Source organism: Hemitrygon akajei, chromosome 32, assembly GCF_048418815.1.
Source record: "Hemitrygon akajei chromosome 32, sHemAka1.3, whole genome shotgun sequence".
Classification (NCBI taxonomy): domain Eukaryota; kingdom Metazoa; phylum Chordata; class Chondrichthyes; order Myliobatiformes; family Dasyatidae; genus Hemitrygon; species Hemitrygon akajei.
This window is the reverse complement of record NC_133155.1, coordinates 10315441-10333633: the sequence shown is the minus strand read 5'-3', so window position 1 is coordinate 10333633 and position 18193 is coordinate 10315441. Positions and strand designations below refer to the sequence as shown.

Genomic DNA, 18193 nt, shown 5'->3' with positions numbered 1-18193 from the left:
TACTTTTAACTATTTTAGTTCTGAAACGTTAACTCACTCTCCCCCGCAGCTGCTGCCCGATCAGCTGAGTACTTCCAGCACTTTTTTTTTCTCTGTCAGATGAGCTTATTGTTTGGAGTTTTGCCTTTCAGACTAAATACTGCTCCCGCGGAGGACTGAACAACTCTCTCGCCCTCCTCCCATTGACAGAACAGCAAGAGCTGAATACCATGGCAACGCACAGTGATGTCAATCTGCTGCGCCAAGGAGGACGGCAACTGGTGTGTGACGCTTGATTATTGCGTCACTCGGAAGCTCCTGAGATGGCGGCGGTTTGTGAGGTGAGCGTCGGTGGGGAAGGTGGTTCGGAATCTGGGCTTCATCACAGGCTTTATGAAGGAGACTGTGGGTGTCTGTTAGCAGTGAGCGGCGGGACGGAGAGGTTCAGCCGTCAGAGCTCAGAGGTGTTTAATATCGCGTTAAACCTCCCTCAGCTGTTAGGCCGAATGATTGTGAACAGATCGCCAGTGTGTGGTGGAGGAAAAATATTGTCATGGTCTGTAAACGAAGCCCTAAAGAAAATGGGCTTGGATGTTAATTGCTGCAGTGCTTCATTTTGCAATAACCTAGTCGGTGCTCCCAGATGTAGGTAGGAAATCGGAGAAGAAATTTTAACACATTTGGTTTATATCGTATCAGCTTATTTAGTCCATCACCCCTACTGGGGCCGACAGCAAGCAGCTCGACAGAGTCCTCTATCCTGGGCCAGCCTTTCAAGTTGTCCCCTGGTGCCGCCCATCTTCAAAGATTCTTCCTCTCCCCCAGGAATGAGACCTCTGGAGCTTCTGTTGGAGTTTCTGTGGCGCTGTGTTTATACCGGCTGGGCTTGCGAGCCCCATGTACAAACCTCCCCTCTTTCGCAGCCGGGCTTGGGACTGTCCGTTTAAGCGGAAAACAACTCCTCAGCTGAATCTCACCTTCCAGCTTTAGGCCTGTAGAGTTATGAGCGTAAATGAAAGACTGTAATGATCTTTCTGTGATTATCGTCACACTTTGTAACTGCTCAACACCAATTTCCATGTATATAATGTTGTAAAAACGACCCATGGTAGGGTGATGGTGTAATTAGATTACTTTTGCCATGAAACCAGAGAAGGGGAAATTAGGGCAACGATCAAGTTCAAGCGCTTATTGTCGTAGGCATTCAGACGCATGGTGTTAATGTCATGAAAATTAGCTGGAAGTCAAGCATCAAGCAAAGAAAAAAATGCAAAAACTGGCTTTGGTGGATGGGGAAATTCCAGAAGTTAGGAATTTAAATGGTCATGAAGCGAACAGTGAAGGTTAAAAGGAAAGTTGTGGGTTATGGACTAAGATGAAGAAGAACTAGTGTGAGGCAGCTGTTAGTTGGGAGTTGACAGTGCACCAGAACCCCCCCCCCCCCCACCCACTTCCTCCAGGACAGTGCTGAAGGAGCATAGAGTTCTTATGTAGTCATATGGCAGGAATTAGAAATGTGAGAAACGCAGTTTTCATGATTATCAATGTTCAAACTAAATTTTATGTCACCATATACAACCCTGAGATTCATATCTATAAAAAAGAGTAACTAACAGCATCAGTGAAAGATCAACCAGAGTGCAGATGACAAGCTGTGCAAATACAAATATCAATAGCAATAACTAACAAGAACATGAGATAAAGAGTCTTTAAAGTGAAATCATTGGTTGCGGGAACATTTCAGTGATGGGGAAAGTGAATTTATTTATCCCCTTTTATTCAAGAGCCTGATGGTTGAGGGGGCTGTTCTTGAACCTGGCGGTGGGGGTCATGAGGTTCTTGTACCTTCTACCTGTTGGCAACAGTGAGAAGAGAGCATGGCCTGGGTGGTGGGGATCTCTGACAATGGATGATGCCTTCCTTTTGCAGCGCTTCATGTAGACATGCTTAGTGGTTGGGAGGGCTTTACCTGTGATGTATTGGGCAGAATCCACTATCTTCTGAGGCCAGAAGAACATTGGAAGAACTTTGTATAAAGGCAGTGAAAGGGCAGCTGAAGATTTTAACAGTGCCTAACCTGAGGTAGGGAAAAGGCCAGGCAAAGTTACAGTGATAGGTAGATCTTCATGATGGAGAGGAAGTTGAGCCAAAAATGGATGTCATACTGGCTGGTGGGTTGCAAGCATCCTTGTACAGACTGAGCGGTGGCCAGGGAGAAGATGGAATTGGTGATGAAAATGTAGTTTGTGCAAGCTGGCAATAATTGAAACGCTTCAAATAGAATATCAAATGTCTGTATTGAGGCAGCTGAAAGCTGTGACAGACAAAAAAAAGTATATTCTTTCCAATCAATATGCAGAATTGTTAATTGAAGAGCATGTACGTTAAAATATTTTTTTAATAAATTTTTTTATTGAATTTTCAAATGGTTACAGAAGGGAAAAAAAATTATCAACCCTTCCCACCCCTCCCCCCTAACATATCCCTGTAGAAAGAGGAAAAAAAAGAAAGAATGCCTGGATATCGGAAGATTCCCAAATGCTCCATGGAGTTCATAATAGCTGTAGTATATATATTTATTTCTTTCCCCAAATAACCAATATTTTAATCTTCGGAGCACCTATATATTTAATCCTATCTTTTGTAAATAAGGGCGCCAAATTTTCAGAAATATTTCATATTTATCTCTTAAATTGTAAGTAATTTTTTCAAATGGAATGCAGCTAAAAGCTATATCTATTTTCATTTTCTTAATGTATGTTAAAAAAAAATTTCTTTTCACCGGTCCATTAAGCCCATTAACATTAAAACTTTAAAAATTCAGTAAATTAGTCATTTTTAACAGGGTTACTCCAGTCTTAAGTAATACCTAACTTTTCAACTTTCGTAGTACCTTGGGGAAAATTTTTAAAATTCTCCGTGTTGCTATGTGTCTCCCCCACCCCCACCCCCCCCCCCCCCCCCCGATTGTCCAGGCAAAGAAAGAAAAATTAAAGAAAAGTAGATTATAAAGAAAAAAATAACAAAATACCCCCCTACTAATGTTGTGAATTAAAAAAAACTCAACATTAACCCCCCTCCATTGTACGGGTCATGGCAATCGCCATGATTACACACGTGAATCCCGTAGCAATCGATCCGAAGTTCCCCCAGCTCCACCGTAACATAAAAAAAATAAGAAAAAATAATATCACTACTCTCGATTAATATTTCTCAAATTTTTACCTTCTCCCCCTGTATCATATAGTTAAGAATATATTTAAATAATCTTCTGTCCTTAAACATCCATCAACTCCATTCACTGTCCCTGTCTTCATCTTTAATCCGTTTCACTTTTAAATCTTTGGCTGTGGTTAGCGAATATTTGGGAGTTCTTGTGCAAATTCTTCCGCATCCCAATAATCAGTAAAAGATCTTCTTTTTCCGTCATCCCAAAAAATTATCAGGGTTGCCGGGTGGCGCAATATAAATTTAGAACCCTTTTCCCATAAAACTTTTTTCGCTGGATTAAATTCCTTCTTTCTCTTCAAAAGGTCATAACATATCAGGGTAGAAAAGAACTGTTTTCCCTTCTATCATCAATGGCCCGTTTCTCTTTCTGGCACGTTGGGCAGCCGCCTTCAGGATCTTTTCTTTATTTTGGTATCTTAAGCATTTTATCAAGATTGATCGTGGGTTTTGATCAACTTGATCTTAAGGCTCTGTGAGCCCTTTCAATTTCAATTAACTGGGTTCCTCCTTCCATTTCCAAAATTTCCAGAATCCATATTTGAAAAAAATCTATTGGATCCTCTCCCTCTATACCTTCTTTAAGTCCAACAATCTTAATATTATTTCATCTGCTAAAATTTTCAAGTACAACCACTTTTTCCAACAACCATTTTCTTTCTGATGTCCAGGCAGAAATATTATCTTCCATTTTATTCACTCTATCAATGGTGTCTCCCATTGTTTCTTCCAAGTTTTTAATTTTCTTGTCCATTTTGTCCTGTCTTTTCATCATTTTATCAAACATAATCTTCATATTTTTAATTTTTCTTATTACTTTTAATGCTTTTAATTCATGCATTATTTGCACCAAAGATTTTTTTATGTCTCCAATATCACCTCCAACCTCTTCCTGTTGCTCTTCTTTGTTTGTCTCTTCATCTTCGTCTGATTTATCCAGAGTATCTGATTCCACCTCATATTCACTTTCACTTTCAGTTCCGATCATAGCTGGGATTTGTAGTTTGGGTTGCTCGTGTTTGTACATGCCCCTTCCTTCACACATGCGCAATTCCTGTTGCTCTTTGTTTTGGAAACGGTTGATGTTGCCACAGTTTCCTGTTCTGTATCACCGGAGGTAAAATGCACTTGAGCCCGAGGCTCTTTCATGGCGGCCGGTCTTGATTCTTTTCCAACTTATGTTGTCTTCAAAGTAGTAGTTTTCTTCTGCTTCTGTTTAGGAGACATATCTTAAGACAATCCTGAGTAGTTTATAAGTAATTTTTAAGAAGTATTTACTAACTTTTCTTCACTTAAACATTATTTTACTGGTTTTTTATGGGAGAGCTGGATTTCCACGTCTCGATCCTACGTCATCACGTGACGTCCCCCCTAAGTTAAAATATTAAGTGTCAGTATATTACTATAATAGAAAAAGGTAAAGTTCTTTCCCAAGCCTTGTTTGGCGCATCGGGCGGCAACCTTGCCATTTTCTTTAGCGTTGTCTGTTTTATGAAGCTGGGTTGCGAGCTGGGTGCTCAATCCAGCACGGATGGAAAGCGTGCAAGGAGCCAGCTGGATTCGAACCGGAGATCTCTTGTTCTGAAGTCCGGGTACGCATACCCACTACGCCACCGGCAATTGATATCTGATTGATATTCTAACTTATTTTAATATCTATGTCAAATCAGGTTCAGAAAGTAAACTAAAACACCTAATTGTTTTAAGAATAGAAAGATGATTTTTAACATTGTTTTAAAAACCCACACAGTTAATGCTGAAGGGCTGTAACTCGATGCTTGTGAATGTTTCAGAATCAGGTTTAATATCACCGGCATTTGTCATGAAATTTGTTGTCTTTGCAGCAGCAGTACAGTACAAAACATAATACAGTCGGCCCTCCTTATCCGCGGATTCCGTATGCGCGGATTCAACCAACCACGGATCGGGAAAACCCGGAAGTTCTCTCTCCAGCACTCGTTGCCTGAGCATGTACAGACTATTTTTTTTGTCATTATTCCCTAAACAATACAGTATAACAACTATTTACATAGCATTTACATTGTATTAGGTATTATAAGTAATATAGAAATGACTTAAAAGTACAGACAGTCCCCGGGTTATGAATGAGTTCCATTCCTGAGTCTGTCTTTAAGTTGGATTTGAAGTCGGAACAGGTACATCCGGTATTATTTAGCGTCAGTTAGTCAAACGTTTTTCTTAAGTATATAGTACATAATTTACCTTTCTATGCATATAAAACACTTAAGAAACATACGTATTTCAATAATCAAACCACTGCGTTGCTTAGTAATAATTGTAGCTTTCATCAGGGCAGGGCCTTTCACATTCTCCAGTAAAATTGTTCCGATCATTGACCGACTGTAGCCTAACGCTTTTCCAATGACCGATGGCGTTTCACCTCTTTCCAATCGCGTTATTACTTCCAACTTATTTTCAATCACGATTGTGATTATTTTCGTGAACAGAAACACTGTGGATTCAGAGCTTCACCGCCAGGTCCTAATGTCCACCGCACGGAAACATGTTTAAAAAAAAGTCCGGGGTTCCGCTGGGTCCTAAAGACCATCACACTGATACATGTCAAATAAAGGACTTGAGCATCCGCGAATTTTGGTATCTGCGGGGGGTCCCGGAAACAATCCCCCGCGGATAAGGAGGGCCGACTGTAATAGGGAAAAGCCATGAGTTAATAAATAGTTCAAAAATACAGAGTTTTAAAAGAAGTAGTGAGGTAGTGTTCATGTGTTCAATATCCATTCAGAAATCGGAGGGCACAGGGGAAGAAGCTGTTCCTGAATCATTGACAGTGTACCTTCAGGGTTCTGTATCCTTCTTGATGATAGCAATGAGAACAGGGCATCAAATGAGTGATGAGGGCCAGGGGAATCAGTGCCAGGGAAGTTATAATTGGGTCCATCGTATTGTTGAGACATGTACCCAGGAACTCATCCATCCCACCTTTGAAACTCTTTCCAGCCCTCAAAAAGCCTTCAATCTCCAACTGTGGCATTCTATTAAACCTTCCTCAAATTAATGACAAACTTTAAAAAAAATAATTCTGTAATGCCATCGGATCTGACGCCTTATTCCCTCAACTTTCCTCCATGGTTCGACACCTCGGTTCTATGAGTTCCTTCTTTCAGTAAACACTCAGTTCATGCTCATTTTCTCCTCTATATCAAAACATGCAAAGTAATTTTCATTTTGAGAAATAAATTTGAACATACAAGAATTTCATTTTCTTTTGACAACCACAGGTGCAGGATGCCCCTTGCAGCAGTGCAGAGGGTGAAACCTCAGCTGCACAGAAACGGGAAGAAAGACTGAAGCGATTCCGTGATCTCCATCTTAAGAGGGTGAGAAATACTTACCCTGTTGAACATTCTAAAGGTGTACTGCAACGGTACCAGAACATTCTAAAGGTGTACTGCAGCAGAACCAGATTCACTGAGAATTCTTGAATTTATGACTGGTTATTTATTTGCAGAATGAATCTCGGAAATTGAACCACCAAGCCGTGGCAGAAGAGGACAGGCTGTTGAAGCTTCCATCCAACTGGGAAGCCAAAAAAGCACGACTGGAATGGGAGCTAAAGGTGGAAGAGAAAAAAAAGGTACTTGAATTAAAAGTTGATTCCACAACCCACTGTAAAACAGGTTTATAAACATGGAATTCAGAAATAAGATTTCTGAAATAGAATGAAGTTAGTAACCCTTTGTCTTAAGCTGTAAAACACTCTGCATTTTCTGTAATTGGACAATATGATTCATCATCATCATTATGTGCCATACCGTATGACCTGGGCAATCATGGTCTATGATCATGATTGTTCTCGGCAAATTTTTCCACAAAAGTGGTTTACCATTGCCTTCTTTGGGGTAGCATCTTTACAAGATGGGTGACCCTAGCCATTATCAATACTCTTCAGAGATTGTCTGCCTGGCATCAGTGGTTGCATCACCAGGACTTGTGATCTGCACCGGCTGCTCATACGACCATCCACCACCTGCTCCCATGGCTTCACATGACCCTGATCTGGGGTGACCTGCAGGCTAGCAGAGGGAAGGAGCACCATACACCTCCTTGGTAGGCAAATATCCCCACCCCACCACCCATGCAATATCATTAGCTCTGAAATATATCTTAATAATTTATGCAGATTTTCTGTTTAATTAATCAGTAAGATATTTTGTTCATCTATTATTTTAATCTTAAATGTTACGTAAAAGTTTAAAGATTTAAAAGTATTAGCAAGTCACCGTTATTTGCAACATACTTGTTGATGCAATAATGACGGTGCTCAACAATACATCTGGATGAATGCACAATGCTGGAGGAACTCAGTGGGCCAGGCAGCATCTGTGGAGGAAGATGAACAGTCAACGTTTTGGGCCAAAACCCTTCATTAGCACCAGAATGGAATCTGTAATAAAATAGTTGATCCAGATTTCCAGCATCTTCAGTCTCTGTTTTGCTTCATAATATATCTGTTGTTGGTTGATGGATTCCCTCCTCTAAAACTAAAGTGGTTTTGAATTTTCTTCCACTCTGAGCTCACTAGAAATTGATGGTTCATTGCATTGGGTGGGGGGGAGGTTATATTCTTCTACAGCTGACAGAATTTGGATATGGTATTATGAGTAAGACACTCCCCAGAAGGCAGCAATAGCAAACCACTTCTGTAGAAAAATTTGCCAGGAACAATCATGGTCATGGAAAGTCCATGATCACCCACGTCATAGGACATGGCACATAACGGATGAACGGTCACACAAAGGCTGTAGATAACTATTACATTTTCCTGAAGACTAGGGAAACATTCATTATTTAAAGTAGTTTCTAGGATTTACTGGTGAACACTTCAATCATAAAATGACTCCCTACGTTTGCTTGTATAGTTTTGCCTTTAGTTCAAAGAAATTCTTAATTCTGAAGCTCCAGGTGCAATATCTGGGGAACACATAGGCCCTGGAGTACAGTTGAAGATTTTCAACCTGTAGAAACCACACTTCTGTAGGAATTGGATTGGTTATGCCATATTTCTCTTCTGAGCTCACCAGATATTTGGCCAGTGGATTTTCCTGTTTGCTGTTTGCAGGATTAGGAAGCCTTGACATGTAGTTGAGTCCAACGTCTCATAGAGCACAAGACACCAAGATATTTATAATAGATCCAGTATACAGGTAACAGGCAACAATTGCACTTGATGTACTTCCAATAAACTGAATTCTAGAGCAGAAGTAATAGTAACTGCCCTTGGCAGCAAGGCAGAATCTATTGGAGATAGGCAGCAAGGAGCTCTGGTAGAGTTAATAGGCTAAGGTGATGAAGCCCTGTGCTCCACACCTAGCTGTGCCTCTAGTCAGACTCTTTCAGTGAGCTGCATCACAACACAAGGCACAGACTCTGCAGTTGCCTGGATGAGTGTGATGCTCAGGACCATTAAGGAAAAAGCGGCTACTTTAATTGGTAATCCGTGCACCACCCTAAATGTTCATATCTTCCATCAGTAGCACACATTGGCAGTAGTTCGTACCATTTCTCAATGCATCACAGTCCGCTGGACTGCTCTGACGGTACCTTCCAAGCCCGTGACCTCTGCCGCCAAGAAGAACCAGTATCTGTGTATGTGCTCCTTCAGGTTGTACACCACTTGGAATGTCGGAACGTTCCTTCAACTTCTCTGGATCCATGTTGTGTCATTCCCTTCCCAACAGCACCTTTGACAGAGGCACTCTCTTCAGGAACTGCAGCTCAGATCCACCCACTTGCAAATGAATGAGGTTTAAGTACCATCCTTCTTGGTATTGCGAAGAGGAAATACAATTTTGTTTAAAATCTAACCTTGCAGCATCTCTTTCAGCAAAGCATAAAATAAAATTAAAATCATTTGAATCAACAGGGAAAGCCCAGTCTAGTATTTGAATGTAATTTTATGTATATATTTGTCCTTGTAATTTATTGCAACATACAGCACTGTGCAAAAGGCTTAGGCATATATACAAAATATATATATATATATATAGCTGAAGTCGCTATTTTGAGCCTCAGCTGAGGCAGCGTGTTGTGTCCTTGAGCAAGGCACTTAACTACACGTTGCTCTGCGACGAGTGTATCGGTGCCAAGCTGTATCGGCCCTTGCCCTTCCCTTGGGCAACATCGGTGGCATGGAGAGGGGAGACTTGCAGCATGGGCAACTGCCGGTCTCCCATACAACCTTGCCCAGGCCTCAGTCAACATCGAAATTGATGGACAGCCGAAGAAGAATATATAGCTAGGGTGCCTAAGGCTTTTGCACAGGACTGTAGTGATTGTATGTATTACACTGTACTGCTGTTGCAAAAAGAAATCAAATTTCATGACAAATGTGAGTGATGACAGACCTGATTCTGATATGGTCTCTATCATGGGCTGAGAGTGAGAAGAGGGCAGGGAGAGGAGAATCACGTTTGGGGAAAAGGGAAGGGAGAGTGAAGCACCACACCAGAGAGACATTCTTTAATGATCAATAAAGCAATTATTTGGAATCAAATGACCTTGCCTGGTGTTTCAGAGCTGGGTGTGTATGCACTTCCATCACACCCTCCCCCCCCCCCCCCCCCCCCCGGCCCCTGGCACTCCTTCTCTGCCATCTGTTCCACACCCCTCCCGGGACTCTACCTTCGCCAGCATTCTTGCTCCAGATTTACTCAGTGTGTGTGTGTGTGTGGTGTGTGTTTGTTTCGCACAGTACTGTATTCATTTGGATCTCGGAGTAACTGAGCCTGAGGATATTGTGTATTACACTTGTGGGACCGTGATTTAGTTTCTTCTTAACCTTGTAGGAATGTCGGGAAAAGGGCGAAGATTATGAACGAGTTAAACTTTTAGAAATCAGTGCTGATGATGCAGAACGGTGGGAGCGAAAGAAAAAGAAAAAGAATGCAGATCCTGGATTTTCAGGTATTTGGTCTATTTAATGTCACACAACTGCTAGAAACTCAATAAATACATGTTTCGCATTGGTCAGTTGTGCCACAATCTAGTTCATTCTATCTGAATTAGCCTGTCACTTATGTGGTTAGAAGTGTGGGTGAGGTAAGGGGATTATGGCTGCATGTTCTTGGCCACTATTTCTAAACAGCATGTGCCAAAAGATCAAATGTAATCAGAAAGGTCAGATTGGAATCCGTTGCTATATGCCAGAAGGCAGCTTACTGGCTCCCAGCTGTTCCTTCTGATTTAAAAGTTGGTTGTTACACTTAAGTGGGGTGGGAGGGGTAAAAGGTAATCCCACTAATTGCATCTTCCTCAAGGTTTTGACTTTTAGAACCATGGTTTCCGATGATCCATTTGAGTGAATTCTTCCAGACCCTGAATGAGTCCCAGCGTAACTCTTGTGTTTACTGAATAGAGGGTATGGGTAAGAATCAGGTTTAGAAACCCTGTCTGTTTTTGTTTTCTGCTGACTCCATCCATGCATGGACACTGGAATGCTTTTATCTTTAGTATTTTTGCCAAGACCACATTTTCACAGATAAAAAAAAGAGAATATTTTTGTTTAATATATACACGCTTTAGAATGGTGATGAATATTGGTTGAGGCATTTGATGTTGCGTGTTTGCCGAGCTTGACAATTAGCTTGCAGGTGAGGTGACATCCATCTCTGTGTCCCAGTTAAAGTGGTGTCCTTCTCGATCTCCATGTACTGAGATCACTTTAATTGGGACACTGTGGAGGTTCTGATGCTGGCAAACGTGAAGCAGCCACAGGAGTTTTTTTTAGAAGTCTGATAACTCCGCAAACAACCATATCGAAATAAGACGCCAAAAAGAACCCTTAAGAGCCAAAAAAAAATGAGCCAGTAAGGGTACTGAAGGGGTAACCATTCGGACCGAGGCAAGTGACCAGGGGCCTATGTAAACATGAGTACTCCCAGAGAGAAACACCAACAACTGCACACTGAGGATGTCGCCTCATCTTGCCAGCTAATTGCCAAACTCGGCAAACACCGCAACGTCAAATGTACATGGTTTCGTTATAATCTGAGGAATATATTGGTGTTACGATATTTGCTAAATGCTTTTTAATTTTGGTTTCAGACTTTGCAGCTGCTCAGTTCCGGCAGTATCAAAGACTGGTAAAGCAGATTAAACCAGATATGGAGCAATATGAGAAGCAGAGGGATGATGCGTGAGTCACTTTTAAAAATGTATTTTCAGATCTTCATCCTCTTCTCTGTGCAAGGGTGAAAATGCAACGCAAGAGTGGTGGAGAACCGATTATTACCACTTAGTCTGCAGACGTACAATGGGAAGTTTCCTAGCTACTAGCACAGGGATTATTCTGCACTTCTGAATTTAGGGTTGCCTTCATATTCCACTTTGAATTAGGATAAAATGTCTCTAGGTACTTGGAGGTTGCTGCTCATGTTGGAATTGGTATTGATTATGCTAAATGTAGTTATGAGGTTTGTGAATATTTATCTAATAACAGTCCTGATCATGTTCAGTATAATGATCAGAAAGGTACAAAGGACAGCTAAGGTTCTAGATTTCGGTAAGAAGGACCTCTGTGTACTGACTGCATTACCTTCATCAACTGACCATTACCTCAGCAAAGAATTTACCAAATTGGTTAAACACAACTTGTCTTTTACAAATCAACGCTGACTTGCCTTAATGAATCCATTTTCCTCCAGGTGACTTTTCATCTGGTTCCAGATCAATATTTCTAAAAGCTTTCTGACCACTGAGGTTAAAGTGACTGGCCTCCATTTCTAGGCTTATCCATGGTCCTTATTTTGAACAAGGAAGTAGTGTACAACACATAAGCTCAGCCAACTTTTCTAATGCTTCCATGCTATCAATTCTAATGTAGTTGGTGTCTCAACTGTTAGCTCCTTCTTCACTAAGGCAGATGCAAGCTAATCATTTAGTACCTTAATACTGCCTTCAGTATCCATGTGCAAATTCCATTTTGTCCTTGAAAGACCTTGTTTTTCCATGTGTTGTCCTTCATTTGTTTATGTGCTGATAGAATATCTTGGGATCTGCATTTATCTTAGCAATTATCCTTTTCTCATTTTCCTTCCTTGCCTCTCAGTGTATTGTCACAACCCCTATTATCAGCCTGGTATTTGCCTGGAAATGTTTTTTCTTGCTTTATGATCCACTATCTCTTTAAACATCCTGGACCTGTGGACTTGCTTGTTCTTCACTTGCTCCTTTTGGGAATGTACCTCAACTATATATCAACCACCCCTTCCCTAACTGTTTTATTACAAGTTTCCCAGTCACCCTCTTGTCTGTCTTACTGGGTTGATGGACTTTCATCCTTTTGAAACTGGCCTTTGCCCAATTAATTAATTTTTATTCTGGTTTGCTGTTTCACCTTTTCTATATCTAACCTTGATTTTATGCTATTCAATAACCATCTCCTAAACATTTCCCTGGGGCACTTAACCACCTCATTCCCTGGAATCAGATCTAGTCGATATCTCAGCACTGAAACCATACTCAGAAAAACAAATGCCTGACAAAGAAGGAAATATTAAGACAGTGTCTAAATCTTAACAGCAGGGACAGAGGAGTTTGGGTTGGGTGGTCTAGGTGGCTGCTAAATGGGTCAAAGTTGTTGGGATGAGTCAATGAAACAGAAAGCCACATTGGTAGAAGTTACATAGATGGGGATGGGTGAGGGGACAAAAGTAAAGGATGAGAATTTGAAATATTCTGGATGCAGAGGTGGCTCAGTGCAAATTAGGAGCTAGTTTTATTAAGCTCATTTACAGAGGTGAAGGGGGGAATCAATTCTGGCAAAGGAGTCTGAGGGTTTTAAAAACAGAAGAGTGAAGTACAAAGTAAATTATATTATCAAAGTACATGTACAGTTTGTCACCATATACAGCCCTGAGATTCATTTTATTGTGGGCATACTCAGCAAATCTATAGAATAATAACTATAACAAAGTCAATGAAAAATCAACCAGTGTGCAGAAGACGACAAACTGTGCAGGTCCAAATAGAAATAAATAACAAGAACATGAGATAAAGAGTAAATAAAGTGAGGATTATTGGTTGTGGGAACATTTCAATGATGGGGCAAATGAGTGTAGTTATCCCCTAAAGGTAAGACATGCACATATCGTCATACAATGTACATAAGAGCATAAGAAATAGGAGCAGGAGTGGTTTGACCATGGACTCATCTCCACCTATCTGCCTTTTCCCCATAACCCTTAATTCCCCTACTAATTCCACAGATTCACTACTCTCTAGGGAAAAACAGTTTTTCCTCATCCCTGTCCTAAATCTACTCCCCTGAATCTTGAGGCTATGTTTCCTAATTCTAGTCTCACCTACCAGTGGAAACGACTTCCCTGCCTCAATTTTGTATATGCTTTTCATAATTTTATATGTTTCTATAAGATGCCTCATTTTTCTGAATTCTAGCGAGTACAGTCCCAGGCAACTCAATCTCCCCTCATAGTCCAATGAAGACTGTATAGCATCGAAAATACAGTTCCACCTTAAATCTACGAGATTTCAGCTTGATTCAAGCATCAACCATAGATGCTAGTTGCCCTCTGATTTCCCAGTGGGGCATCTTAATACCCATCTGGAAAGTAAATGCATTATGTTTAACTATGTTGCATTAATGTTGCAGATGTGAAAGAAAGAAAAACACACACAAATAAAACCTGATTGTTTAGATTTCTATTTCAAATATGTACTTCACTTGATTGCTTAGCTTACAAAAAAATGTCCTTCATATCATAGAGCAATTACTGATAACATTTACATTATTGTTATTAATTTTGGGAATATAAAGCATCTTTCTTCCACACTAAAAGTTTGTTTTTGTACTTCTTGTGGATAGCGGAGAGGAGTTCTATGCAACTGCAAATAGTCTAATGCACGGCACACATGTTCCTACCAAGGAAGGAATGGACAGGCTAGTGGCAGATGTCGATAAACAGTAAGTTTTTTAATTTACATTGCCTATTGCATGGTTCTCAGATGCACTTCATGGAGTAGGAAAATACATCCTTGCGGAAGGATGGAGTTTAACCTTCCTTTTCACACACCCTGTTAGAGACTATTAGTTACACTACAAAATTATAACGATGTTTTATTGGAAATTTGCTTTAATTACTTGGCTACCAATTTATGTTAATCATTTTTACAGTGTCTTCCTGTTAATATTAAACAGGTGGATCTGTACTAGAACAAATGCTAGATAATTTCAAAAAAGTTCACATTTTTAAATTGCATTCCAAGATGCTGCTGGGGGTTAGTGACAAGTTTAGTTATAATTAGGTAACATACCTGTTACACCTCCTTTAGCTTGAAGAATCACAATTTTCAAGTTATTCTGATCTATGACCACTGAAGAATGTGCATCAAATTTCTGGACTGACCCTATAGGGCTTTTGGCTGATTCTGAATGTTGGAATTGTTTTGTGATGCCAAGAAACTTTGGAAGGAGCTAATTCCAACTCTTGCCTTAGTGACAGCTGTCAGGAAACAAATCCATTGAATGCATTATCCAAGTTAGTCTAGCCCGGGCAGGGAACCCAGCACAGTAGGTCTCCTTAAGTACGTTAACTGAACTGGAACAAATAAGGTTGTTCTTTTACCGTCTTGTTAAGAGGTGGACTTTTTCTGAGAACTGGTGCTGCAGTGAGTTTTCCTTTTTAAAGTTCTAATTACAGACACTTCAAGGGCTAAGCTAGCTGTCAGAATATACAGCTATCATACTGCACAGTATTTCTGAATTCTATGTAACTAATGGGATCAAGTGGAAATCTACATTCTTTTGGGATTCTGCATCCTCTGGTCCCCATGTATCCCTAATGTATTAAGTGAAATTTAACAAATATTGAAATATTAGTGCCTAAGTACATCAGAAAAGATATGAGGCTCCTCTGGTTGGGGCCGACCTTGGATGTTGCATCCAAGCTGTCTCCATGGTATGCAAGCCTAGGCAGTGCAATACGGAGAGCAAGCTGCTCCCCCTCTTCTGATAATTGAGAAGTCCAAAGGAATGGCATAGAGACTGACACCAGCAACGTCACAGGAGTTGCCAGTGGACATTGAACTCGACGTAGGACTACCTTAGGGACTCCTGCTCTGGATTTTTCCTCGGGAGATTTGAGAGAGGTATATAAAATTATGATGAGTATAGATGGAGTGAATGCAAGCAGGCTTTTTCCACTGAGGCTAGGGGAGAAAAAAAACAGAGGACATGGGTTAAGGGTGAAGGGGGAGAAGTTTAAAGGGAACATTAGTGAGGGGGGGTTCTTCACACAGAGAGTGGTGGGATCACGTGTGGAATGAGCTACCAGATGAAGTGGTAAATGCGGACTCACTTTTAACATTTAAGAAAAACTTGGACAGGTGTATGAACAGATATGGGCCAGGTGCAGGTCAGTGGGACTAGGCAGAAAAATGGTTCGGCACAGCCAAGAAGGGCCAAAAGGCCTGTTTCTGTGCTGTAATGTTCTATGGTTCTATGGGTTCACTCCTGAAGCCTTCTGTATGAGTGGGTATAACTGCAAGGCAGTGGAGGTTTGAGATCAGAGATTTCCTTCTACATGAGCTGCCAGCCACGGCTGACAAGTCCCATCTGCCCAAAGCGACTGGTTTTAAAACGTCAGCAACCCAACTATGCCCCTTCTCCTGTCAGTAGAAACAGTTCCTCCAGGCTTAGTAGTAGCTAAGCCACATGTGAAGGCCAGGTGGTGGATTTGGTTGTCAGAGGCTTTTTGAGATGCACCCCATTGGGAGTTTATCCCCACTAACCCCTCCCCTGGCTATAGTAACCTTAAGGAACCAAGAAAGATAAGGTATTTGTCTTTACCGATTACCTGTTTCAAATTGGGAAGCTAACAAATTACTCAAAGTTGTGGCTACATTGGTAGCTTTCTCAAACTGGAGTCAAAAGGTTGTGGATTGAAGTCACCCTGCAGACTTGAACATGAATGATATCTAGGCTGATACTTCAGTCCATTACTGTAGAAGGTTGTGCAATCAGGAATGCCATCTTGTGGGTAAGATGGTAGTCCAAGAGCCTGACAGCCGCTTTAGATATTTATTTATTTTTTAATTAGAGGTAGATATGGCTCGGTAACAGTCCTAAGAGACCAATGATCCCACATTGCCCAATTACACCGATGTGACCAATTAACCTACTAATCTGTGTGAAACCAAAACACCTGGAGGAACACCACACCTTAGAGACAGCAACAGATTTGAACCCAAGTCGCTAGCATTGTAATAGCGTTTCACTAACTGATAGACCACCGTGCAATCCTAGTTAAAAATGATTATTTTGTTCTGTTCATTCTGTCATCTTTCAATCAATGTACAAAAATTTGGAGCAAGATTCAGAATTTCTGCCATCTGCTGTTCAGTGCCTCTTTGGCTTCCACTGAGTCCAGTGCTGGCTCCAGAGCATACTCACTTGTGCAGTCAAGTGCACTTGGTATCTGTTATCTGTTCTTTAGAAGCTATGGTTAGCCTACAAGTGGAGTCATTGAATGTTACGTTTAGTTAAAGATTTTAATTGTTTATTTACTATCTGTTTTTAATTAATTGTAACATGGTTTTACTAGATTTATTTCGTCTTTTGAAAATAATATTTTAATCTCCTTTTAAACTTTTAAAAGCCTCTGAATATAACAAAACAAACCTTGAGAGCAGTGAGCTCTTCACTATCATTATGACAGCAGGATAGGTTGAAATGTAGGATTCTCCAGCACAACCTATCCTGCTGTGTCATAGCAAGTAAATGCAACTTCAGATGGAGTTGTGGGTTAATTTATTTTTGTTCCACAGTCAGCAGTGATTGGCTTCAGCAAATAATTCGTTAGATTTAACGTGCTCTTAAATATTCTGGAGGAGACGTGACAATCACTGTGTAAGTGCAAGACGTGTGTGTTGTTTGGCCATAAGCAGCAGTATAAAGTTTAAATTCCTTTATTTCAGAATCGAGAAGCGTGCCAAGTACAGCAGACGACGCCGTTACAATGACGATGCTGATATTGATTATATTAACGAGAGAAATGCCAACTTCAACAAGAAGGCGGAACGTTTCTATGGAAAGTATACTGCAGAGATCAAGCAGAATTTGGAGCGAGGAACAGCTGTTTAATATGACACCTTCGTATGGACAACTTATGCAGAGACTGTAAATTTTATACCTTTGTACTCCATAAATCTGGTTTGCAGCGAGTGCTAGGGAATTTTTCATGCAGTAACAGATCCATCTCTGACTGAAGCCATGTCACATCAGTTGGATGCAACTTGCTTTTCAATTACTAATATGATTTATATATTGTTATGTGAATTAATATGGTTCCATGCAGCCTTTTCCTGTATTTTTGAGGAACAAACATTAGCCAATAGTAGTTTTTCATCTCAGTTCCTTAGGTGCACATTTGTTTCTCTAAGTCTAAGATTTAAGATCTACTGCATAGAGCTGACATTTTTATCACTAAGGACCATTTTTTAATTCAAACATGCGCTGACATATACAAGATATTTTTTTGCTCGTTTATTTTGCAGGTTAGTAATCTGATACATGGTTTCTGTGAAGATTTTGATCAGTTAGTAAACTGATTACTTGGATACAACACCCTGCCAAAACAGGTTTCTTTTTTTCTAACTGTAAATACCTTGTGCAGATTGTATAGATAAAATGAGCTTCATTTAAAATGTTCCCTGTTTATATGCTATTTACATATCATGACATTAAAAAGTGGTCAGATTAAACTCTAATTTGTAATTCCATATCTGTCCAAAGCCACACCACTTGTATTGGAGACCATGATAATTACACTTCAGTTTGCACAGGGCTGGTACGTTAATCAGCACCAGCTCAGATAAATTCTCTATTGCAGATTAGAGAAAAGCCAACAATTGCAGAGGTCAAGAGAAACACTACAAGAACAGCAACAAGCATCACTGAAGAACTTTGGGTGTAATGCGCAAACATGAG

At 40.5% G+C, this 18193-nt stretch overlaps 1 protein-coding gene across 1 annotated transcript; it reads left to right on the top strand.

Annotated features, from left to right (window-relative positions):
• Positions 1–254: 254 nt before the first annotated feature.
• syf2 (SYF2 pre-mRNA-splicing factor) lies at positions 255–17973 on the top strand. Its single transcript, XM_073034410.1, has 7 exons — positions 255–320; positions 6468–6566; positions 6698–6823; positions 10035–10152; positions 11293–11383; positions 14072–14170; positions 17182–17973. The coding sequence occupies exons 1-7, from the start codon at positions 303–305 to the stop codon at positions 17345–17347; spliced, it is 717 nt and encodes a 238-aa protein (XP_072890511.1). The 5' UTR covers positions 255–302; the 3' UTR covers positions 17348–17973.
• Positions 17974–18193: the final 220 nt, after the last annotated feature.